Genomic DNA, 25,141 nt, shown 5'->3' with positions numbered 1-25,141 from the left:
CGAGCATATAAACCAGGCAGATTGTTATAATAGTCGGATGACATTTGATCATATTTTGAATCATAATAACCCTCATGAATCAAATTACAACAATCCAAAATCCATTGCTTTTCAATGAGCAGAGTGCTACCTAGACAGGCATTTTGACTTGTGACATAAGCTCGAAATTGTCCATAGTCATTTTATCTATTCGTATTCAAAATTTTAGCAAAATATAGGTCAAGAAATTTAAGTCAATCTCGATGACCGAGATGTAATGGGACAGCACAAAGAGGCTAATCAGGCAATAATCTCATTTCTTGTCTTTAAACGCCTAATGAATCCTAAGCTTTCAGTGAGGAGGGTCCATCTGCTTCTTTTATGTTGAAAGGATCAACATTGTGACACAAGAATCGGCTCTTGGCCACTTTGCGCTTGGATTTATCTGCTTGCCGGCTTTACTTGGACAAAGCGGCTGTACGGTATATCATCTGTCTGTCAATCAATGGCCACCGGGTCCACTTTCATTGAGCATGAGGGTCATCCTCTAGTGCGAACTATGCACCTGCTTAACCCTAGAGAAATCAATAAATCCATATTATTGGCAGAAATAGGGGGCCTCCAAAATCAATAAAGGGCCCCAAAATCAAAAATTGCTTGGGGGCCTATGGAGGCGTGGGCCAGCTCTGCTTTGGTGACATCATCATCGTCATCATCCTCCACTGTGGGGGTTGCCCCCTGCGTGGCAGGAGGTTTGGGTCTCCGGGCAACCATCCACAACGTTGACAATAGCCTCCCTCCAGGCGCTGCATGAAAAGAAATGAAGCTGACATCCTCGTTGCCTACTCATTGATTTGATGTACACATTATCATAAACATCAAAGACAATTCAGCTTGTACACATTTTCATAAGAATCGAAGTCAACTTCGACCCTGTGTTTTTATAAACATCGGAATAACAGAAAAGTCGCCGGACCCAACGAAGGCATTTACGTAAAACATCAAAGACCGTTTTCAGTCTTTAGGAAATGTAACGTACACGTAAAAACAAAAAACAATTACAAGTGTACAAACATTTTCCCACTAAGAACATTTTGAAACGGCAACAAACGCTATCATTTATAAATATCAAAGACAGCTAATATTTGTCTGTGTGGCTTAATGTATGTTTCTATGAATATCATTTTACACATTTTTTTAAATGTGAAAGATCATTTAAAAACTAATTAACCTAACTTACACATTTTCGTAAACATGAAAGTCAATTAAGAACTCAATGTTAGTGTTTTGGTAAACACTAGAGCTTAGACACATAGTTGTACACGTTTTAGGAAACAAATGGCAATAGATTAATCTGCAAACTTAAGTGTGTCCACATTCTAACAGTTTACAAATCACGCACACCCCTTGTCGATAATGTTTACTAATGTGTATGATAGATTGAAGACTAAAAATGGTTTTTGATCTTTACATAAACATGTTTGCTCGGCTCAACTGTCCTCGAAAACATGTTTGTTGAACTTGAAATTGTTTTACATTTAATTATTATTAATTAAATAATAATTAATAATTATTTTATTTGATTACAAGGCTGGTTTAGCCTGCTCCTAATTGTCTCATGACACTCGAAACCGTCTTTGATATTAACAAAACAAAGTATGTATGTTAAGATAGCTAAAAGCACAAAATCGTCTTCGGTATTTTTTAAATCGCATCAAACGAGGCTTACATGACAATGAAATACAAATAGAATGTGAGTTATCAATACTGAAAACAACCCTCAGTAACTATCAGAGAGAAACCAAATCAAATTCGAACAAATTGTCTTCATTGGCCAACCGATCTTACATTTCTTAGACATTAAACAGCCACTTTATAGTCAAACATAAGTGTCCTCTCACCCTATGTTATTAGAACATTAAGTAATTGTCTTAGATGTTTATTAAAAAAAAACACTTTACGTTTGTTGGTTGACGTTTAAAACTAGTCTTCAATTTCTCCATAAACTCAACCGTATCTCTTTATCTTCATCTGAGTATGAGATTATTGTATATTGAAATGAAAAGATGAACTCGAAAATGTTTTGTTGTTGATCAGAGCGGCTGAACGCATGCTGCGAATGAAATTATCATTTTTACGAGGTGTACGTGAACGCAGCACAGTTCCCAAGGAGAAAGCCGCAACGAAAAAGGTCGCGTGGAAGGGACCCTCTTCGCTTAACGTATTTTTCTTATGCTGCTCGTCTACAATTTTTTTTTCCTTTAAAAAAAGAATCAAAGTCTCGTCTTGCAGGCAGGAGCAGCAGGCTTGTTCAACCTGCCCACGCCGGAAAGCGAAGGGAACCTGCCAACCGCCTCACGCGATGGAGGTGACGGAGCCCAACTAATCCACAGTGAGTAACGTTACGTTCAGCATCTCTGACATTTTTAAGCCAAAATACTGCAAAATAGCACGTTTGATTTCGACATTACAGCTTTTTTTTTACCCTCAACAAATAGTGCTTTCAGAGCACCATGTAGCTTTTCAGGTGAGCGAATGTACTGTTTTAATGGCAAGCTATTGCATATTTGTGTAAGGTAACACATTACTGGACAAATACACTTGAATGTGCTGTTTTGTCCGAAAATACCTCCAATGAAAATCTCCTTGTGCCACATTGCAACTTGTAGTCGTCTGTTAATGCATTTTTTTTGTGTACGGACGATAGATTTTGTGGACAAAAATGTAGTGTTTAAATGTAAAAAAAACCCCGGAATTTATTTATTTTGCATTTAGCCTATATGGCAACATACATGATTTTAGGGCAAAATATAATGCTTGTCCGTTCAGCATGTTTGTGTGGCCTACTAATCTTTACCTCAACATAGGTTTTGTGGCGACAATATGGGAACATTTGCATTTTGCACATCTGGCTATTTTTGTGACTACAGTCGTATATAATATATAAGTGAAATCCACAATGTAGAAATACCCTATTTACATACACCCCAGTCATGTTTTTATAGCATTCACAGCATGTGCAATTGATAACACAAAAACATTGTACAAACAGTGGACCGATCGTCCTATGCGTTAACTGTACACAAATCCCCAACCTATAGCAGTTGCTGTCCGTTGGCATAAAAAACAGGATTACAGAGGATTTCACATCAAATAATTTTCCACCCAAAAAAAAAAGGGGCTAATCTTGAAATACTTCCTGTTTTCACTCTGTTTCAAATGATGCAACCCAAATCGTGTGTCGCCATCTAGTGGAATTCCGCCCAAAATAAACAGGAGGCAGAACAACATATTTGTGAATTATACCAAAGAAAAATAAATAGCAAAAACACCGAATTAGACACTGAAAGTACGACTGGCAACAATTTCCTTTTGCGGCTTCCCACACGGGATCAATAAGACACTTGCATTTAATGAGACGAGGTGGTGCTGTGTTGTTGTTAGACAGCGGCTAACGTGACGGAGTCCCCCGGGACGCCAACACCCCGCCGAGGAGCCCACACCGTGTTGACTCCACACTCGGTGTGCACGCTGCAATTAGCATGCATTAGCTTGGTGGCTGACGTCAGCTGTTTTGCTCGCTTCATTGACTGAATCATCAATTGGCCTTATCAATATGTACCGACAAAAAAAAAGAAAAATATATTGAATTGGGGGGGCTTTTAAATACACATGAATCAAATTTGCAGCAATACTTTTCTTTCTTGTGTTTATTTCAGGCAACATGTCCCAATTTACTTCAAGATGTATAGAAAAGTACATGTTAAATGTAGAAACAAAATGCCTGAAAGGGAGTGGGAAGAAGAAAACTTATTTCATCCCATCCCTTTTTACACATTCAATGTAAAACATAAAAGCACTTCCGTCAAAAATTAACTTGCAACTTTTTGTTTCAAAACTAACTAAGCAATTATCATTGACACAATAAGGCCCACAAAACTATGTATTTATTTTACAATAAATAAACTATGTAATGACAATTGACCACTAAAAAGTATGTTTAAAAAAAATTTTTTACTAATGGAAAAAAATACAATATATTTAATAAAATAATAAATACAACTATCAAATGTATTTTTGTTTTACTACTTTTTTATTTTATTGTTTACAATAACTGAAGTAATCTATTATGTCATGAAATACTGTAACTATTTATAAAATTCATTATTTTACTTTATAATAAATTAAGCAATTATTTATATTATATATACATTTCACTTGCATTTTTTTTTTTTTTTTTTTATAAATTCAGTGACCAAAAATTCAGTGGGATAAATGAACAAAAAATAATTGAAAAGTGAAACAAATTACAATATAATTAACCACTTTTAGGGAAAAGGGCTTAATGAATGCATTGGATATACAAATTTAATTCACAGTGCTCTGTATGAAATGTAAAATACATGCATGCAATATTGGAAGAAAATCTTCTCGATGTGGTGTGTAAAGAAATGAGCCCCCCCCCCAAAAACAAAATTGTTGCTGAGAATGAGATCATTTCACCTCCATACAATCCTTTGGCAGTTGAGCCACAGCTCTGTATTAAATGTAAATCAGCCTCGCCGGGAGGACAACCGCCTCCATCAAGCACGTCGAGGTCGCCGATTGTGGCGGGACGGGAACGCCAAGGAAACATAGTGAGGAGATAACCCGGCAAACTTGTCATTCCCGCTATTGGCTTGAATGTCAACATTACAGCATTTCAAAGATTTGATTTTTTGGGGTTATGTGGCAGGATTCTTCCACACCAAACGTATCCCAGCATGCCTTTGCAGACCTGAACGTGTGTTAGCGTGTCTTCGCTTACGTAAGAGAACGCTGCTTGCGTGGACTTCCCTATCGGCTGCAGATGGGAAATTAAATAATGAATGAGGGAAATTGGCCTGCGTACGCCAATATGTGTGGCCCATTTAAACACGCTGTTCGTCATCAGGTCAGCTGCTGCGGTGTACCACCTGGTTAGGCCCAGACACCCTTGAGTTTGTCCTTGACATCTTAATTCTTCATGTTGGAGATTGTAAAGTTGTTTAAATTTGTTAAGTACCTAATAAAGTGGCCTGCGAGTCAGGAGAAAAGTGATACCGAGCGTTACTTTTACTCGCCCCGCCATGATGAAAAAAACGACAAGTGGTCACATGTTTGCTAGGAGCCAATAGGAGCAGTCCTCCCTGAGAGAGGTCCGGTTCACTCGACACCGCGCGGGTCAAGATGAGACGGGTCCTCGCGCCTGGATAATTCATGAGGGGCTCAATTATTCATCGTGTGGGTCCCTTGCTTGCCATGGCCGCAGGTGGTGGAGGGAGGGGGAGTGGGCGGCCATGTTTTGTGGGAGGGAACACCCTCAAAAGACTTACTGAGGGGGAGTGTGGCATTGTAGTAACCTGGGAGATGAACGGCACGGCGCTCAGACAACACAAGTGGGAAGTGTAACCCTATTTAATCATTTTGAGGCCTTGTGATACGAATCCATATTATGGCATCAAGTCATCCATCAATGCCTCTCTCAAATTGATACCTTAAGAAAAACTCACAGTTGTGTCATCATGTGAGGAAATTTTAACAAAATAAATGCCCTGATCCAGAAAGCAATCACCAGGGGCTTTAATTTAATATCTGACACGATATGGCTTAAAGTACTACATCAATGCCTCCCTTAAATAAATGCCTCACTTTTCCGAATCAGGGAAAAAAACATTTGTTTTTTTTCACCATTGTGTCAAACTAATTGAAGATCCAGAGAGCACTCATCAGGGACTTTAATATATGACATGATATGGTGTGAAGTCATACATCAATGCCTCCCTCAAATATATGACACGTTTTCTTTTCAGGGGAAAACACATGTAGCAAGTAAAATTTCCACAATTTTGTCTAAATAATTGCAGATCTAGAAAACACTCATCGGCGCCTTTAATTTGAGATATGACTTGATATGGCTTGAAGTCACCCATAAATGCCTCGCTCAAACCCTTTTCTATCAGGAACACAAAAAAAATCTCTCATGTTTCTTGATGTCACGGTTTAAAATGGGGACAGACCACTAACATTGTTAATATAATTCCAAAAAATGCCGTTAGAGATGATTGTTATGTACTAGAACCCTATTTATTTTCAAAATATGCATTACCCAAGATGGTTTGTAAAATCAAGGGTACATTCTTGATGCCCTACTGGTTGTAATCTTCGTCTTCTTTTCACTAACAGAGGAGTTTAGCAAGAATCTTATTGATTTTGTGCTAATAAAATGCTCAAATAAAATTAGTCGCTACCCCATTTTTTCCCCCTAATGGTGACAATTGAAGTGTTTATTTGAGGGGGGCATTTATTTATGAATATGACTGAAACCATATCAACTAATATCTCAAATTGAACCCCCCAATGAGTGCTTTTTAGATCTGCAATTATTCTGTCAAAATGTCCTCATTTGATGTCACACGAGTGACAAAATACATGTACTATGCATTTTTTGCCCATAATGGGGTAAAGTGAGGAGTCTAATTTATTGATGACTTAAAACCACATCAAGTCATATCTCAAATTAAAGCTCCTAACGAGCTCTTACGATATGTAAAATTAGTTTGTCAATATCGATTCAAATGATGACACAATTGTAAAAAATAAAAAACATCAAGTTGAGCAAGTGGCTTGCCGGTTTCCTTGGCAACCACCAGGGTCGTTCACACCGGAGCATGCTCAGTTTGGGGCATCTCTCGCTCGCAGTAACAAAAGCCAGCGAGGGATCTCTCACACACACACATTGATTCATTCACATGTGGACTCCGCCGAGGAGAAGAGCTGCAAACACACAAACGTGAGTACACAAAAAACGTTTTGTTTTGTTTCGGCAGGAAAGCCACTTTGAAGGCAGCTGGTGGTTTCAAAGAGAAGATAAAAAGGTGTGCGTGCGTGCGTGCGTGTGTGAGAAAGGTATTCCACGTGCGTCTCATGTCTGCGAATGGCTGCTTGAGTCCTTCAGTCTTGTTCTCGACAGCAGCTCACAAAAGGTGCCGCTTTAATCATTGATGCCGTCATGCATGCTGGGAAGTGTGAGGGATGTTTGGTTGCAACGTAACGCTGTGCGCGGTTAAGATTTTGGTAAAGACGAGGGTGAGACTTTCAAATGGGGTTTGTGGTTTTAGTTTAGGGTTCGAGGTTAGGGTTAGGATTTGGTTCTTCGGTTTGAGGCTTTGGTTTGGGGTTTAGGGTTTGGGATTACGGTTATGTTTTGGGGTCTTGGGTTGTGGTTTATGATGAATCCATGGTTTAGGTTTGTAGTGTTCTGTGAAGAAGGAGGTTTGAGGTTATGGTTAAGATTTACGGTTTGGGTTGGTTTGAGGGTTTGCGGTTAGGATTTGGCTTTGAGAGTAGGAGTAATGGTTGGATGGAACATTTGGGCTAGGATTTGGCTTTTTAGGTCAGGGTTTGGAGATTCTGGTTATGATTTGGGGTTAAGTATTGGTTAGGATGAAAGGTTTGGGTTCATTGAGGATTTCGTTTTGGAGGCGAGGGTTTCGGGGGCTGGAGTTTAGAGATTGTTGTTAGGGTTTGGGGGATAGAGATTGTGGTTAGGATTTGAGATTATGGTTAGGCGGAAGTGGAGTTCAGGTTTGGCTTTGAGGTTAGAGTTATGTTAGGGAGTTGGGATTTGGGGTCGTGGGTTCGGGGTCAGCAGGGTTTAGTTGTTAGTATTTGGCATTGTGGATGAATTGGAAATGCTGACTTGCATGTTTCCACTTGCAGTGGCAAATGTCCACTTTCATTTAGCAGAGTATTGTTCTGACTCCTTGGCCATAAAAGCCCGAGATCGTGATCTGAATTCTCACCTTGAGCATTTTGTCAAATTTCCCCCAAAAATTTTTGGGCTTTGAAGTCAAATAACCAAATAACTCAGGTGGTCATCAGGATCAGTTCTGTATCTGTCCCATCATGATCCAATAAGCTTGACCTCTCCTCATAAGGGTTTGAGTTAGTATTTGGGCTCGGGTTAGCAGTTGGAGGTAAAAATTGGGTTTTGTGATTATTTTTCTGAACAAAACAGGACCAAAAAAAAAAACAACAGCCCTCAACGAGGCCAAGGGATATCGATCCACAGCACTTGTTCTTCATTTAGTCATCATGCGCACCGCCAAGCATTCAATGAATCCATCAATCATCTGGCGGGCTTCTCATCATTAATAACATACTTTTGAGTCACAATGGACGAGAAGCTTTCCCTCACCTCCCGCTCAATACATTGCCAGTGTGTGTGTGTTTTTTTTTTTTTTTATGTGCGCGTGTTTCTTGTGCGCGTGCGAACGTGAGCAGACTGTCAATGTCGGGAGTTGCTGATGTCACCACAATGAGCTTTCTGCAGTGATGACAACATGCAGTCGGGCCGATAGTTTTGTTTCATGTGTTTCCAGGAAGTGAACCCTCGCATTAGAAAGAAACCGTGAATGAACACACAAATCAATGACAAGTCACACACGCGCGCGCGCGCAACTCATTGACATTCTCGCTCCCATCCGGCTCATTTTGCTCCGTGATCGTTTCGTAATGACTGGTCTCGCTGTGTCATTAGTGCCATGCATCAATGATACCAAGTCCACTCACTGAAAGTAAATATTGGGGAGAGGGGGGGGGGGCAATTTTGTCATCATATACATATTGACAAAATGATCACAGATCTAGAAAGCACTTGGTGGGAGCTTTAATTTAAGATATAACTTAATATGGTTCGAAGTTATCAAATACATCCCTCCTTCTCCGCTCCGCTGTCCGGCCCCTCTCCGGCACAGATGCCTGGGTACGGGTGGCTGGGTCGGGGGGTGCTGTTGGTGTCTGGGGGTTTGGGGGCGGCTGGGGCTGGGTTGTGGCGGGGGTGGATGGGGGAAGTGGGGGCTGTGGGCCGGTGGGGTGCCTGGCGGGCCTGCCGTGCCCCGTCCTGCTGCGTTGGGTTGGGGGCGCGGGCCGTGTTGGGGCGAGGGGCGCTCCCGGCTCCTGGGTTTGCTCTCCGGCCGGTGGTCCCTGCGGGGCGCGGGGGTTGTCCCTTGGCGCTGCCGTGGCCTGGGGGGCCCTGAGGTGTTGTGCTTGCTCTGTCCTGGCCGGGGTCGACGGCTCCCCTTTTTTGGTGGAGGTTTTCAAACACAATCCGCTTCTTCCTCTGGTGGTTGAATTTGTGGAGGCTGACGTCTGTGGATCTCACTCGGCTTCGTCTGTCCTTCCTTCCTTTCCTCAGTCTCTCCTTTGGTCTCTTGAGGTCTCCCTAATTTGTTGGCATTTAGATGTTTCTGGGGTTGGTGAAAGACTCTGGTTGGTAGGTAATGTCTGGTCGGTGCTGGATTTCACTTTTCCTTTCTTTTCTTTGATCCTTCCTCGGGTCTCCTGACAATCTCACGACTCTAGCTGGATTCTGAAGTATTCGGTTTAGGTGAACGGTATGGGATTTTTAATAGGTATTAGGTGAACTAATGAGTACACACACACACACGCACATGCACATACTCACCCATATACAAAAAGAAAAGAAAAAAGGAGAGCAATGATGATGACATGTCAAATCGGTAAAATTACCGAATGAACAATACTGAGCTCTTAATAATACAAAAATTACAAAAAAAATCGAATACCTCCCTCAAATAAACACGTCTCATGAGTCATTCTCTCATCGTTTAAGGACATATTGACAGAAAAATGGCAGACTTAGAAGGCACTTACTTATCAGGAGCTTTTATTTGACTTGATATGGTTCAAAGTCATCCACAAACACCTCCTTTAAATAGACACCTCACTTTTCCCCATTAAATAAGATAAAAAAGCATTTAAGTGTATTTTTTTTTCACCAGTTGTCGTCATATGAGGAAATACAAATAAAAATACTCACAGATCTACAAAGCACTTGTTAGAAGCTTTAATTTGAGATATGACTATGATATGAAGTCATTCATAAACGCCTCCCTCAAATAAACACTTTAGTATTTTTTTGCCATCAGGAAACAATAACTCAAAGTGTCTCAGTGCTTGGATGCTATTGCACATACCGCTAACATTGTTCAATATCATTTTCAACATGCGTCGCGCTCTCCCCGTTGCACTTGAGGAAAAGAAACGTTTGTTTTGTTTTAACGCCGTCAATCATCTGGCACTGCAGGGACGTGGCAGCATCTGCATGGGAGTCACGTCGAAAAATGACTGTCACTTGACAGACACACTGTTCTACATCCCGGTATCCCGGGGGAGGGGGGGGGTGTGTGTGTGGGGGGGGGGGGGGTCTACTTTACATTCATGTGTGGACTGCAGGGTTATGTGAGGAATTTTCATTGTTTTTAGGTTTTTATTGTCTGCATGTGGCCTGTGGGAAAAAATCAAATAAACTCGCGCCTAATTAGACGACGGTCGTCTATTTCACGCAGAGATGCTGCATACCCCCCGCATTAAGGGTGGTAGCAGCGTCAGGTGTTAAACCTCACACCCGTGTCCTGTGTTTGTTACGCTTTTTCTTACAACACAGCCCCCGTCCTACTTCAAAATGCTAGCTTGGTAGCCGGAGAAATTCTGGTTCAGTATGTCCTGTTTAGTGCCTTTCACACAGAATTCAGAAAAAGGCGGAAATTTTTTAGGACTATTTTTGATGATCTTATTTAGCAACATGTCGGGACTGTGACAATTGCTTTCCACAAGACAGGGTTTGGAGAAATGAGTGTCAAGTGATCTGCATATTCTTGTCGTGGCGTTTCTGCTTTTCCCTTTTCGGCAATCGTCCCGCCCTGGCGACTCGTTGGCAAATTCCTATGCCATTGTCAGCTATTGTGTTTTGACCACCTTATCAACTTGCAAATGCCAAGGTTGTCTTCCACTCGCCCCCGCTGTCACCGCACTAGCGCCGCAAATTTCTAGCAATCTTGTCTGAAAGGGTGCTTCAGTTTGGTTCTGCACTATCAAGATACAAGTTTACCGTGTGAGTTCGACTTACGTTACGTCGCGGGTTCCGTCTTAAGGCTTTCGAGAAGAGCTGCTGCTTTGTGGGATGCAAGCTTCAGAGCTGCCAGAGGAGGAGAAGGGCGGTGACGGAGGCTTGGCGGCCAGATGAAAAAAAAACTCCAAAATGGGGTAAGTTCTCACGCCATTCTCAGAAGAAACATGACGCCAAAAGCTGTTATGTAACAAAGCGGATCCCTTTACTTTGCAGGCCGGTTGGTTGTAAGTGTGCGGGATCCTGGCCAAGGCCATGCCAGACATGAGGCCATGTGACCACCACCCCTCCAGACCCTCTCGCAGCCCACCATCCGGTCACGACCCCTTGGTGATGGAGCCCTGCGTCTCCCACCTCCCCATGTCCGCCGCCCCACTTCCCGCCTTCCCACGGCACAGAGCCTCCGCCCACTATCCTGGACCCCAGTGGTTCCCGCTAGCGTCCCGGTGTAACAGCAGCACCTTGTTGTCAAATTTGAGACACTACCCGTGTCAAACGGGACCCGCAAAGACTTTGCAAGGACATTGCCTCGATGTCCCAACAAACGGCAGGCCGTACCGGAGTATGGAAAACCTGAACTGGAACCCAGTTCTGGATTCAGGTCTGTGCTCATCCAGTGAGTTTATTGTACGCTACACGGCCACCAGCCACTGGTACGACGGGCCCCCAGATGGGTCCAACCCAGAGAGCGTAGCATACTACCCCCAACACAGTCCCCGCAGAAAAGATGTGCCCAGTTTCCCGCAGTTGCTTTTCCCCTGCGGGGTGGACGAATGGGACGCCAGGAAAGGTCTGCGGGAAAAGCTTCGCCTCCAGAGTGCCAGGTCGGCCGTGGAGCCTCTGAAGACCCTACCCCTGCGTACCACTGACTCCGCCCCCGTTGAACTGAACCCAGTGTGCCGGCCAGTGGGCGGCATGCGTCTGACTTGCCCCCAGGAGATTAAACAGGAAGTCCTGAGGAGACTTGAATTGCGCCGACAGAACAGCAGCCCCAACCTGGCTCTCCACGGAGGCCCACGGAGCCCAAAAGCGCTTCCGGCGTCCCACACGGCAGCCCCCATTTTGGGCGGGAACAACGGACACCGGCAAAGCATTTCCACAGGCCGCCTGTACATCCCCACTTTCCAAGAGTTCAAAAGGATGAGGATGAAGGAGTCCGCAGTAGGTTCCGAGGACTCCGCTCCCCACGCCGCAGAGATCGGAACGGGTTCGCCGATCCGCACGGGGCCCTCTCCGAGGACCCCACTCCAAGCTTCAAATCAGGGACAAGCCAGTGACAATGGCCGGCGTCGGAGGTCCAGTCTGGAACCGGTCGGGTCGGTTCCGTTCCCGCCTGGCAGAGACCACAAAGGGCGGCCCTCCAGCTGCTGCCCTGCGCTGCTCCTGGAGGGAACGGACCTGTCCAGCTACGGGGCCAAGATATACAAAATGAAGGACGGCCTCATTGGCTCAGCTTTGGACCTCATCAAGAAGAGGTAAGACTGCTTCGTATACTGAAACTGTACCCTTTCGTAATATTGTACATCGTATTCGATAACGATATTTGACACTTTGATCAACATGGTATCATAGAAAAAGATGATACAAAACATCCTGATACCGATGTGTATCATAATATTGTATCACAAAAACTTAAGATTTGAAACTTGTGTATTGATTGCTACATCCTGTTAACAATATTTGACGATTGTGTGACGATACGATCCAACACTCAACAATATTTGCTGCTTATGTATTGATACTGTACAATAAAAGCAATGTTTAACATTTGCCTTTCGATGCCACACGATATTGACAACCCCTGGCGCAAAACAACCCCCCACTTTCCCCAGCTGCAGTGCAGACATCTCCTCCGAGGCCCCCGTCAGGCTGTCAGCTGAGCGGGACAGAGACGCCCCCGACGCCCCCCGCCAGCCCCCTGCCGCCGTCGCCATGGCAACCGCGGCAGGAGCCGAGGCTGGCCACCAGGCGCCCGCAGAAGAAGAAGACGGCGGCGGCGAAGGCGAGGAAGCGGGAGAATGCGTAAGGAGGATTTCATTTTTTTTTTGGGGTGTGTGCGCGTACGTGTGCGCGTACGTGTGCGTCTATGTGTGCGCGGTTCGGCGGAATATCGGTAGCGGCGCGGCTTCGCGATCTGTCTGCGTTCAAGGATGGCGAGGACACTGCGACAGACACGCGCGCCCATGCAGAGATATACGCGTGTGCGTGCGTGGAAGGAAATGTCTGAGAATGCATTGGGGGGGGGGGGGGGGGTGATCGAGGGATTATCTCCATCCCTTGCAACCCATCCATCCATCCTGCAGCATTCCTTGGGTCAAACACGCATAGTCACTCACAACGTTTCCCGTTAATTTAGCTTTCCGATTGGATTAATACGACGGAAGAAAAATGGGAGCTGGGGACAGAAAATTGAAGTGGAACTATGTAACAGCCGTGGCTCAAAACCTCAGTGGGGGTTGCCGCGGGAACGTCGCCCATGTCACTTCAGGTGACACAAAAGTCAATGTAGCACTGTTAGCCACCACTATTTAATCAAATTTGACTGCAAAATATACAGAGTTTATATGTAGCACTATTAGCCGCTGCTATTTAATATATTTTTTACTACTACAAAATATACAGATGCTAAATCAATGCAGTGCTGTTAGCCGCCACTATTTCATTTTGTCCGTTAGCTGTCTAATACATCGCTACTGCAAAATATACAGACGCTACGCAAATATAGCGCTGTTAGCCACTGACATTTACAGCAAAAATGCAGATACTAAGTCAATGTATTGACCGTAAGTCAGTATGACGACTGATAGCTGACATTATTTAACACATTTCTACTGCAAAATATACAGATGCTAACTGACACTGTTGAATTACTAGCCGTTAGCGATGCACTGCTAACACACTGCCATGGCAAAATACACAGACGCTACGCCAAAACACTGCTGTTAGCCATTACATTATATTATAGCGAAAAATAAGGATGCCAAATCAATGTAGCTGTTAGCTGTTAGCTGTTAGCTGTTAGCTGTTAGCTGACAAACATCATTCACTACCGATGACAGCTATAGATGCCAAATGAGCAACTGGGAGGGTTGGCAGTGAATGAGTTTTAATACTACCCAATAGCGACCTCTATTTCCATTCAAACTGGTAATAAAGAGACAATAAGTCATTGTAGCGGTAGCCATTAGCTGCCGGTATTTATTACATTGCAACTGCAAAATATACAGATGGTAAGTCGGTGTAGCGCTAGCTGTAAGTTGCTTAGACTTGATGTAAAAGGTTGAAATGAAATATTACATTTTAATTTTAATTAATTTAAAAAAAAAAGTCATACATTTCCCAAATCAAATAATCAGAGTCAATGTAGCAAGTTGTGCCTGCTCACTTTCATTAGCGCCTGTCTCTTTAAGTGCCTCTACCCCCCCCCCCCCCCAGCCCTTCCCGAAGCCGAGCGTAAAAATGTGATTTGTTACCCCCGCCCGTGCCTGACGAACCCTGAAAGCTCGTTTAAAAAAAAAAAAAAAGAAAGATCTCTGGGAATGATGCAGCATGTCGAGGAATTCTCAGCCACGGGATGCTTCGAATTATCACGGAGATAAGAGTTCATGTTTCAAGGCCAATTGGTGCGATTATGTCATCATGCCGGCAACGTCATCATCAATGTGTCAATTATACAGGTGTGTATCAATACACGACCTAAATGAACACGATATGATCAATCCTGTTACACGATACAATACGATAATATATCCTACGATAGCTTTTTGAGGTTTGTGTATTTATTTATACTGTGCTGTAGAAAAAAAGGAATATGACATATATTACAATATCAATATTGACAGTTATGTATCAATACCCTTCTATTATAAAACAATACGTTTTGGAGATATTGATGTTTGATGCATGTCTATTGATATGGTTCTGGAATCGGATGTATGGATATTTGAGGCTTGTGTATAGATAAGAACACAATACGTACCGATATTGATAACATGTATTAATCCCATGTTGTAAAAAGAACGAGTTGGTGGTCCTGGTATTGATATTTGAGGCTTGTTTATCGACAATTCGTGTGAAATGAATTGTGTGAAATCTGGTAAGGTTGCGCAATCGCGCCGCTGACATCCCAAGTTGTTGCCGTGTTGCCGTGACAACGTGATCGCCAAGCATCGTCTGCCTTCCCTTCAGCTGCTGGGTGTCTGCCGGCGTTCCAGCTCAGACGCTACGCACGAGCGATCGCAGGCGGCCGTATCGGAGCGCGCGACCCTCGCCAGCCGTCTGCGACCGCACCACAGTGACCCCATGCCGGCCGATGCGTCCAATCGCAATCAGCCGGAGATGAAGGCCAAGATGGAGAGTGCGGCACATGGGCGACATCATCGGAGGGAGAGAGACAGCGGTGAGGACAAAGGGCAAGCGGCGTGCCTCACTCGGGGATTTATGGGAAAGTTAAAAAGCTATTCCACTCGCACCCCTTCCTGATTTCGGATTGTCTCATTTTCATACCTTGAGTGATATTTTCGGGGCGGGGCATAACATGACCCTGTGCTCCGTCCTCAGCTCCGGCAGCACTCCGCGGACACTCTGAGCCGCCCGGCGAGGAGCGCCCGGCGGGTTTGGACGACCGGCCGGGCTCAAATCGCCGGGCGGGCCGCGGCCGCGGCCGTCATCACCGCTGGAGTACCATCAGCAGCCTGAGCGCCGACAGCGGCGTGGTCGGCCTCAGCGAGGAGGACGACAATGGCGCCGAGCCTCGGCGGCGCCGGCGGCACGGCGCCGAAGTGGAGCGGGCCGACAGCGGCATCGGACCGGGTCTCTCCCGGGCCTGGAAGAGACCCTCGCTGTGCGCCGATTGCGGCCGACGGGACGAAACCTCAGAGGGCCGGAGCGCGTGCGAGCGTTGCGCCAAACTGCGGGCCGAACGTAAGGAAGCCGTGTTGGAGTTCCTGAACACGGAGAGCAGCTACGGCGAGGACCTGAGGATCATCAAGGAGGAGTTCTACGAACCCATGCGTGGCGCCGGCCTGCTGAGCGCCGAGCAGCTGGCCGTGGTCTTCGCCAACGTCCAAGAGTTGGGAGACGTTAACGAGAGGTTCACGGAACATCTGCAGGACGCCATTGAACACGCTCTGGACCAGGTGAGAGGACGTCGTCGTCAAAGCGTCAAAAGCAAACGGAGGTTAAACCTGCGGTGTCCAAACTCGGTCCTCAAGAGCCGGAGTCCTGCAGGTTTTGGATGTTTCCCTGCTCCCAATGCACCTATTCCAGCAAAAGGATCGTTATCAGGCTAATGCAGAGCTTGCTGATGAGCTTCAGGTGTGTTGGAGAAGGGGAACACCTAAACGCCGCAGGCCCTCGAGCACCGAGTTTTTTTTTTTTTTTTTTTTTTTTTTTTTTTTTAAAGAGCTCAGTATTGTTCATTCGGAAATGTCATCATCATTGCTCTTTTTTTTTTTTTTTTTTTTTTAAATATATATATATATATATATACACATATATACATACATACCTTTTTTTTTTTTTTTTTTTTTGTGTGTGTGGGTGAGTATGTGTGTGTGCGTGCGTGCGTGCGTGTGTTTGTTAGCTCACCAGAAAACCTATTAGAAAAAAAAATCTTATACCGTTCACCTAAATCGAACACCAGGAGACCCGAGGGGACCGAAGAAAACCAAGGAAGGTGAAATCCAGCACCGACCAGACACCCCCCACCAGAACTCCTCCCCAGCCCAAGAAACATCCAGACCCCAACAAATCCAAAAAACATAAAGTCAGGGAGGCCTCAAGAGACCAACGGAGAGACCGAGAAAAGGAAGGAAGGACAGACGAAGCCGCGTGAGATCCGAGACACCAGCCTCCACCGATTCAATAACCTGAGGAGGAAACAGATTGTGTCTGAGTTTCGGTAGATGCTGGTGTGGTGGATCTGGCATGCATGAAAATCTCCACCAAAGAGGGGAGCCGTCGACCCCCGCCGGAACAGAGCAAGCGCAACACCTCAGGGCCCCCCAGGCCGCGGCAGCGCCAAAGGACGACCCCCGGGCCCCACCAGGGCCACCGGCCGGAGAGCAAACCCAGGAGCAGGAGCGCCCCCCGCCCCAACACGGCCCGCGCCCCCGGCCCAACGCAGCAGGACGGGGCACTGCAGGCCCACCAGGCACCCCACCGGCCCCCAACCCCCGCCCCCCCACCACCCCCCGCCCCCCATCCACCCCCCGCCACCCACCCCAACCCAGCCCCAGCCGCCCCCATGCCCCCAATCCCCCAGACACCCCCCACCCCCAGCACCCCCCCACCCCGCAACCCCCACCACCGCCCCCCCCCCCCAACAAAGCCGCCCCCCCCCCCCCCCGACCCCACCCCGACCAACCGGCAGCCCCCCAACCCCCGACCCCCAGCCCCCGGGGACCACCCGCACCCAGGCACCGGCGCCGAAGAGGGGCCGGACAGCGGAGCGGAGAGGGCAGCCGCGCCCACCCCACCCCCCGCCGTGTGGAAGGACGGAACACCGGGGGCAGAAGGGGGAGATGGGGGCACCGGAGGGCGGCCGACACCCCCGAACCCCAGGCCCAGCGGGGGAAGGCCCCGGTCGTCACCCCAGCGTTCTTTGTGAAAATTAACCCCTGTTACTGAGTCCGCCAGCTCGCGGACTGGCGAACTCTACCCCTAAACCGTGAATGTGACCCCACCCAGTGTATATACAAGTGTGTGTGTGTGGTGCATTAAAATTAGGAGCAGGTGAACCGGAGCCGATGGAAATGATATTCCCACGCTCCGATCCACCCGCCACCCAAGCATGTTGCTGAGTGTATGTGGTGCATTAAAAAAAATAGATAGGGCGGGGGGGGGGGGGGGGTGGCGACACGGACAGGGGACCGCAGCACTGCTCTATACTGCGGCCCCCAACCGATGGCACCCCCACAAGCCCCCAAGCCCCCCCCCCCACCCACAAGTTGTGTGGTGTATTAAAATTGGAGGGGAGTTGTAGGGTGAAGCACCGAGTTTGGATACCGCTGAGTTAAACCTTTACTTGAAACCCAAATTTGATACACTAACCTGGTGTGTAAACCCTAATTTCAGACTTACACCTTGTTTAAAACCCTAACCCAGCCTTGAAACTCGAATTTGAAAGGCTAACCTAGACTTGAAATCCAAATTTGAAACACTGCCCCTGGTTTGAAACATAACCTTAAACTTGAAAATTTGAAAGGCTAAACTTGACTCGAAATCCTAATTTGAAAGTCTTGCCCTGCTTTAAAACCTAAACTTTGAAACCTATAACCTTGACTTTAAACCTTTATTTGAAACTCTAATCCTCATTTGAGAGACGTGTAATCCTAACCTCTGTTCAGCTACCTACTTTGAAACCCAAACTCTGACATGAAATCCTACTTCAAACCCCTTCGTTAAAACCCAGACTTGACATTTAAACGTGAAACCCCTAACCCTTGTCCCGGCCTTGATGAACCCTAGCCATTGATTTGAATTGTAATCCTAAACCCTCCTGAAATAAGTATCTCATTTGAAGTCCCTAAACCGAACCAAATCAGTAAGAGTCTTTTCCCTTTGGACCTGCCAGGACTTTCTCACAGTCTGGCCCCAGTTTTTGTCTCCAACTCCGAACGGACACTGGCAGCGGCGGGCTCAGCGCGGAAGCGGTTTTAGCGTCGGGGTCAACATGCCGTGACTAACATTCTGACTGACATTCCGGCGTTTGGGTTTAGGGAGACGAAGATCTGCTGACGGTGTCCGTCGGCGAGATCTTCCTGGAGTTCGTCAACATGCTGCCGGCCTTCCAGACGTACTGCCTGCAGCAGCCGGCCTCCGTAAACATGCTCAACGCGCTGGAGAAAGAGAAGGAGCTGCTCAGGTGAGACCTTCGGCGCTTTTGGCCCATTGTGGAGGTTTTTCTGCTTTCCCGCCAGTGCAATTCTTTGACGTGAAAGGCATCATTAATTCAGAGGGGGTTTCTATTCATAGCCATCTCTGGAGTCTCACGCCGCCTTTTTTCCGAATCCTCCAGGATCTTCCTGGACGTCTCCCAGAACGACAACACGGCGCTGCGCCGCATGAACCTGCGCTCGTTCCTCATGGCGCCTCTTCAGCGCGTCACCAAGTACCCTCTCCTCCTCAGCCGCCTCCTCAAAGTCACCCCGGAGAAGCACCCCGAGTTCGGCCGCCTCCGCGAGGCCAAGAGCCGCGTGGAGGCCCACCTGGAGCACATCAACACCAAGACCAAGCAGCAGGACGGCAACGGCGTGGCTTCCTGGTCCCTGCGCTCCTTCCGCCGCGACAGCCGCAAAAACCGGGAGCCGGTGGACGCCGAGATGCGGGAGGCGTCCATGAAGACTCTGGGTTGGACGCGGGAGGACACCCGCTTCGTCATGGAGGGCCCCTTGCAGCTCTCGCAGCCGGCCGACGGCCAGTGGGTGAAGAAGGGGAGCAAGGCGCTCAAGTTCCAAAACGTCCAGAGTCTTCTCATGGTCAGGACGCAGCCTGGCGGGGAGAAGGCGTGCGAAGCGGGAGAAAGCGTCCAAGACGGAGTCCTGGTTCTGATCAAGGACAAGAGCAGCGGCAAGTTCGCCGTGATGCGCGAGCCCATCCGGCTGGCCAACTGCGTGGTGTCCATGGACCCCGAGTGCCAGGACACCTTCGAGGTTCTGGACATCCGGCGGGAGTCCTTTGTTTTCCGGGCGGCGGACAAATCCCGGACGCAGAACTGGTTCCACCAGATGAAGAGGTACGCTCGGGACTTGGGGACCTGGCGCAAGAGACGCAACGCTTTGCCCAACATCATGATCAACACCAATCAGAGTCGGTCCTGAGAGAGCGAGGCCTTTTCAGCCATAGAGAGAGAGAGACTGCCCCCAAAAAGGTCACACAGGTCACGCCATGCCGCTGCCGAGCCCGAGCCCAAAAAAACACTTTGGCAGAAAACAAAGAGCACTTTTCCTTGTTTTGGTTTACAAAGCTACAGTATGGGTGCACCGAGTATTATGGCCACATTGAAAAGAAAAATAAATCGACTTACAAAAATTGGATCTTAATGACATCTAAAAAAAGACGTGATTTTTATATATATATATATATATATATATATATATATATAAAGTCATATTTTTTTTAGGAGTCAGATATTTTCCAAATTTTAGATACTCATTAAAATTGTCTTTTAATGGAAGTCAGTTTTTGTAGAAACATTGTTTCACATAAATAAATAAAAAATATAATTTTAGATCAAATCTGATATAGTAAAGTATTCTTTTTTGATTAATATTTTTTTTTTATGTTTTTCCCCTCAGGAAAAAGATGACTTAATAGGCATTTTACCCAAAATGATGGCTCTTAAAAAATACAACCTACATATTTTTAAATCTGACTTAATCTTCGTAATTCTTTAATTCTCATTACACTTTTTTCTTTACGCATTTTCTTTCAAACAAGCAATCCAATAATAACACTTTTTGAGATACAACTACTTGCATAGGATTTCAAATTCTCATCAAAGAAATGTATTTTCAATGTGGCCCTAAAACTCCTTGCTGTCTCATTAAATCAAAAATGTGGAGCGTTTAAAAGTGATCAAAAATTTGGATGACCCCCCCAAAAAATCTAATTGTGGGCTGTGTGTCAGCCATGATTGTAAAGACTGTTCATTTCCGTACTTCTGTTGGCAAAAACAGCTGAACAAGAATACTTTTTTCCCCCTTTTTTTTTTTTTTTTTTTAAATAGACACGTGGGAATAACTTTATTTCACTCAGGGGGACCTGTTTGCTCTTTGTATATTTGAAGCCACCCCCTGTCCTCTTCTTGTGTGTGTATGTCGCCACCTAGTGCAATCTGGCGGTGGAGCAACGTTCACTGCCACAGACAAGTGAGCTCCCCTTGACAGCAATAACCGGTCATACGAGTAGACGCTTTCTGTCCCCTTTTTCACACTCCCATGCAATCCCCCCCCCCCCCCCCCCCCGGCTCAAGGTCTTGTAATGTCCCGATACATGATAAGGGGGAGTTGAAGTAGACCCTTTCACACTGCCCATCAAAGCTGGTTTTCTGTTGTATGCACGGTTGTATTGAAAATATCGATGTGGAAGTTGAAGTCGCCCCTTTCACGCAGACTACCCGGAAAATTGGCCTTGAGAGGCGTGACCGTTTTGGGGTTGAATAAAAAAAATACAGTACAGTATGTGGAGCCTGCAAAGTCTTTGCAGTTTTTCGATGGATGTGTGGCGCTTAAATCGTTTTGTGTGTGGCGAAGATTCACCGACTTTTTTTTACGATGGCTTGCCACATCGCTTGGTTTGGGTTTATGTTGACCCATTGGGAGTTCGCACGGCCGTTGTGACTTGGCACGTTCAGATAATCAGTTATCAGTATTTGTGTCTGGGACAGGTTTCCCAGAAAATGTGTGCATTAGAGGCAAGAGAGTGTGGCTTAGGTAAGCAGTGTGAAAGGGCATTTTGGAGGGAGGGTTAAAAAAAAAAAAAAAAACTCCTCAGCTGACAAAAAAACGTGGGCCCTGCCTATGATCTGAGCCACTGTGCCTTGGCTCTCGTTTCAGCCTTTGGACAGACTTGGACTGCCCTGCCCTGCCCCCCCCAATCAGCCCCTTTCGCCCCTCCAGCCAATACTGAGCACATCCTCAGTGGCGAAAGCTTTATTGCGTTGAAAGCACTTTATCCAGCGACGACATCAAAGCGGAATATTTCAAAGACGTTTGTGTAGCAGTTCACTGTGGACACCAACTTGACTGTGCTTTTTCGTCTTCTGCTGTTATTTCAACATGTAATATATTGTCAATCATATTAAAACATTGCAAACTAGTGTTTGTATGTATGTTTTTCCTGTGTTTTTTTTTTTTTTATAAATAAAGAGTAATGAGTCTCCACAGGTTGTGTATACAACTGTATTTACATTTTGCACACTGCAGGAAACAAAAGGTAACAAATTATTTCTGACAGTAAAAAAAATACACAATACTGCAAAAACATACCAGGTCCACTTTGCCGAATTAGGGCCACAATTACTTTTTTTTTTCTCTCGGGGGGGGGGGGGGGGGCATGCGTATCAGAATACAAAAGCATCTGCATCTTTGAGAATAACAAAAAACTTTAATAAGGAAAAAAAGTCCAAATATTACCACACAAGTCTAATACTACCAAAACAAATTTTCCAGAAAGAAAAAGTAAATATTGATTTTAAAAGAGCCAATTAAACGATGAAATTGGCATCCATTTTCCTGCTTTCAAGGTAACCCTAGAACTGAAACAGAAAAACCTCCAATGAGTAATGTTACTCTGACTGATCGGCAGCGTGAAAGGGGCTAACGTCCGTCCAAGGTGACCCTCATTCACAACCCGGTTTTTGGACTTCGAGGCACGGCAGCGTTTCCCGACGATGCGCTTCCTACTGGTCGCTCTTGGCCTCCTTGGCGAGTCCGCGAATGGAGAGGTCGTAGACCACCTCCTCGATCTTCTTGACGTCGTACTTGAGGCCGTCGTAGCGTTTGCGCAGGGGGTCGTTCTTCAGGTTGAGGAGGCGGAAGCCCGAGTCCAGCTCATTGATGAAATTGGAGATGCGCAGCGGGCGGTTGTAGTCGCCCGCCGTCACGCTGTTGACCGCCAAACGCGACTAGCCGGGAAGCAGGAGGAAGCAAAATTAAAGGCGCGACAAGGGCGCCCCCAGCAGGACCGGTGGGCAAAATGCATGCAAATTTTTTTGGGGGGGTTGAGACTTTTAATTTATGCCTATAAATGATTTTACATTAATATTTTCTTTAAAAAGTTGTAGCAAAAGAGCGAGCACATTTTGGGTGTGTGCAGTAGTGGGGTTTTTTTACCGGGTGATATGAATGTACCGATTTTTTTCCTAGTATACTTAGCACAAGACAAAAAATAAAATAAAATAATACTAAATATGTAAAAAATATATATATATATATTTCTCAAAAAATGGGATTTTGGATAATATTTCGAATTAAATTGACATTTTAAAAAGTACATTTTAATTTAATTTAAGTAACAGATTTGTTATATGTAAAAAAGTATCAACATCTCACGTTCACACTGCTTTTCTTATTTGTTTCACATGTATGTTAATATTTTGACCTGCTTAAATACATTTGCTGTGTGAGTGTATACTGCTGCTACAACAATTAAATATAATCACTTCCCTCTTAAGATTCATAAAAGCAGATCTGCCTAGCTGTGAACTTTTACGCCCCCTGCAGCCAGGAAGATGTAAAAGCACAAGTCAAGCTTGCTTGTTCAGTATGTGCTGGCTTATATATCTTTTTAATTACTGGCACTCAAACTCAGTATGACTATGCAAATGAGTCACAACTATGCAAATGAGTCACAACTATGCAAATGAGGCTTTTTATTGACTCACCAGTTCACTGGCCATGATCAGAACGCCCGCCAGGTAGTCTTCCACATCGAGATGGAAGCCTTTGTCGCGCACCACCTCAACTGGAACACACGCACACAAAATGAGTGTGTGTGCCATGATGACGATGACCGCAGCACACACACGGACCGACACGCAAACGTGTACCTACTGTCCAGAATTTGTGCCACCTCCTCGCGGGTCACGAGGGCCTCGCTTTCCAGATAGACCACGAAAGCCGCCAGGAAGGCCAAACGCTGCAGGACGAAGCGCCAGTGCTCATGAAACCTGTCACAAATTTTAAAATATATTAATTATTAATAAATTAAAACATTTTGATTAAATAACAGACTTTTAATGTCATGTTTTCTGTTGACACTTCAGTGGTGGTCGATGTACCTGTAGTACTGGTCTACTGGGAACTTGGTCTTCAAGTCAGCAATATGTGTCCGGACTGTGCCAAACAATTCTCTGGCTCTTGTACACTTATCAGGGACTGTTGAGAGACAAAAAAAAAATCCATATATAATTCATATTTTAGGGGGAGTCGCAGGGGATACATATATACACGGGGGTTGAGCACTAAACCAATACCTCGATAAAGACTGCTGTTGATGTCATGACAGGCTGAAGCGTGTTAATGTCAATTCCATTCATTTCAAACACCTCTACAATACAGGTACATAAGGAAGCAGAACACTCACTATCTTTGAATCCAGACGGTTGGTGCACACTTTGGACAAGGGTGAGGATTTCTCTGGCGGTCTGCTCCAGCACCTGCACGACTTTGCGGATGTCCTACCCCCCAAACGAATCACAAATGTTGAAAGCAACTTGACGGTGGCTAACTAACTAGCTCTCAGGAGTTAGCTAGCAGCCGAAACACAACGTGTCGCTTTTTCCTACCTCTCGGACGTCCTGGTCGGCGCTTAGGAAGCCTTGGATGTGGGAAAACATGTCGCTGACAGCCATGACGAAACTCTGCTGTTAACTACACACACGAGTCGAGCGTTTTGATTAATTAATTAGAACGGCGTTGTTTAAAACACAATACAGTACCCGCGAAACGTCACTTCTACGCATGCGCCTTAGGAGCGTCCTCTTCGCAGGCGCGTAGAGATGACGTCACAATAACCCGATCACAACTCAATTTTCTTAAAAAACAAAACAAAACAAAAAACGCCTAAAAAGAAAAGTGCAACTAAAAAAATACAAATAAATACAACATAAAAATAAAACATAAGCACAATTATTTAACGTTATTTTCAAACTTGTTACTAAATCACATTTAAATACATCTGTGTACATTAATAACGTATTTAATAAGTAATCTAATCGAGTGTATTTTTTTTTATCCAAATCATTATTTTATGCATCTATTATATCACATATACTGTATATTCAAAACACTTCAATGTGAATATGTTGTGTGTATTCATCAATGCTTTGTAGCACTCTCAATAGTTGCACACTGCACCACTTGTACAAATATCAAAGCATAATGACACTAAATTACAAACATACCAACATGCCATATCTTAATCTGTTTTGTTCTGATTAAATTTTGATTTAATGTTATTTATCGCCTCCATAGGCGTGTATGTGATCTATCTATCTATCTATCTATCTATGTATCTATCTATCTATTTGCTCTGACAGATCAATTCATCACCCAAAAATACAATACTGATGCTGACTTCAGAGACAGCTCGTATTTTTAGAAATTAAACTGACTGGTTGTCACTCTTTCGCCACCTACATATTATTTCCCCATTTAATGACTCTTCATTAAATATGTAGGCAAACTCTAGACGTAAATCACGTCT

General features: G+C 45.3%; 2 protein-coding genes across 4 annotated transcripts; one reads left to right on the top strand and one right to left on the bottom strand.

Annotated features, from left to right (window-relative positions):
- Nucleotides 1-1,973: 1,973 nt before the first annotated feature.
- On the top strand, nt 1,974-21,751 carry arhgef49 (Rho guanine nucleotide exchange factor 49). 3 transcript variants are annotated; one of them, XM_086091396.1, is made up of 9 exons: nt 1,974-2,170; nt 2,272-2,371; nt 10,956-11,067; nt 11,147-12,405; nt 12,763-12,952; nt 15,119-15,329; nt 15,491-16,068; nt 18,652-18,797; nt 18,951-21,751. In XM_086091396.1, exons 4-9 carry the CDS (start codon nt 11,186-11,188, stop codon nt 19,750-19,752), a joined length of 3,147 nt encoding a protein of 1,048 aa, XP_085947522.1. In that variant the 5' UTR covers nt 1,974-2,170; nt 2,272-2,371; nt 10,956-11,067; nt 11,147-11,185; the 3' UTR covers nt 19,753-21,751. The 3 variants fall into 3 exon arrangements, with proteins under 3 accessions (XP_085947522.1, XP_085947521.1, XP_085947520.1); XM_086091395.1 differs by having other exon boundaries at nt 1,974-2,200; XM_086091394.1 differs by having other exon boundaries at nt 1,974-2,371.
- A 69-nt stretch (nt 21,752-21,820) lies between these two features.
- Nucleotides 21,821-24,409, bottom strand: tsn (translin). The gene is made up of 6 exons (XM_086091398.1): nt 24,222-24,409; nt 24,020-24,113; nt 23,715-23,811; nt 23,488-23,603; nt 23,319-23,398; nt 21,821-22,559 (listed from the first exon to the last, which is right to left on the bottom strand). Exons 1-6 carry the CDS (start codon nt 24,285-24,287, stop codon nt 22,335-22,337), a joined length of 678 nt encoding a protein of 225 aa, XP_085947524.1. The 5' UTR covers nt 24,288-24,409; the 3' UTR covers nt 21,821-22,334.
- Nucleotides 24,410-25,141: the final 732 nt, after the last annotated feature.

The sequence above is a fragment of the Leptonotus elevatus genome, chromosome 12, assembly GCF_054856555.1.
Source record: "Leptonotus elevatus isolate MCC_2025b chromosome 12, RoL_Lele_1.0, whole genome shotgun sequence".
NCBI classification, from domain to species: Eukaryota; Metazoa; Chordata; class Actinopteri; order Syngnathiformes; family Syngnathidae; genus Leptonotus; species Leptonotus elevatus.
This window is presented reverse-complemented; position numbering and strand designations above follow the sequence as displayed.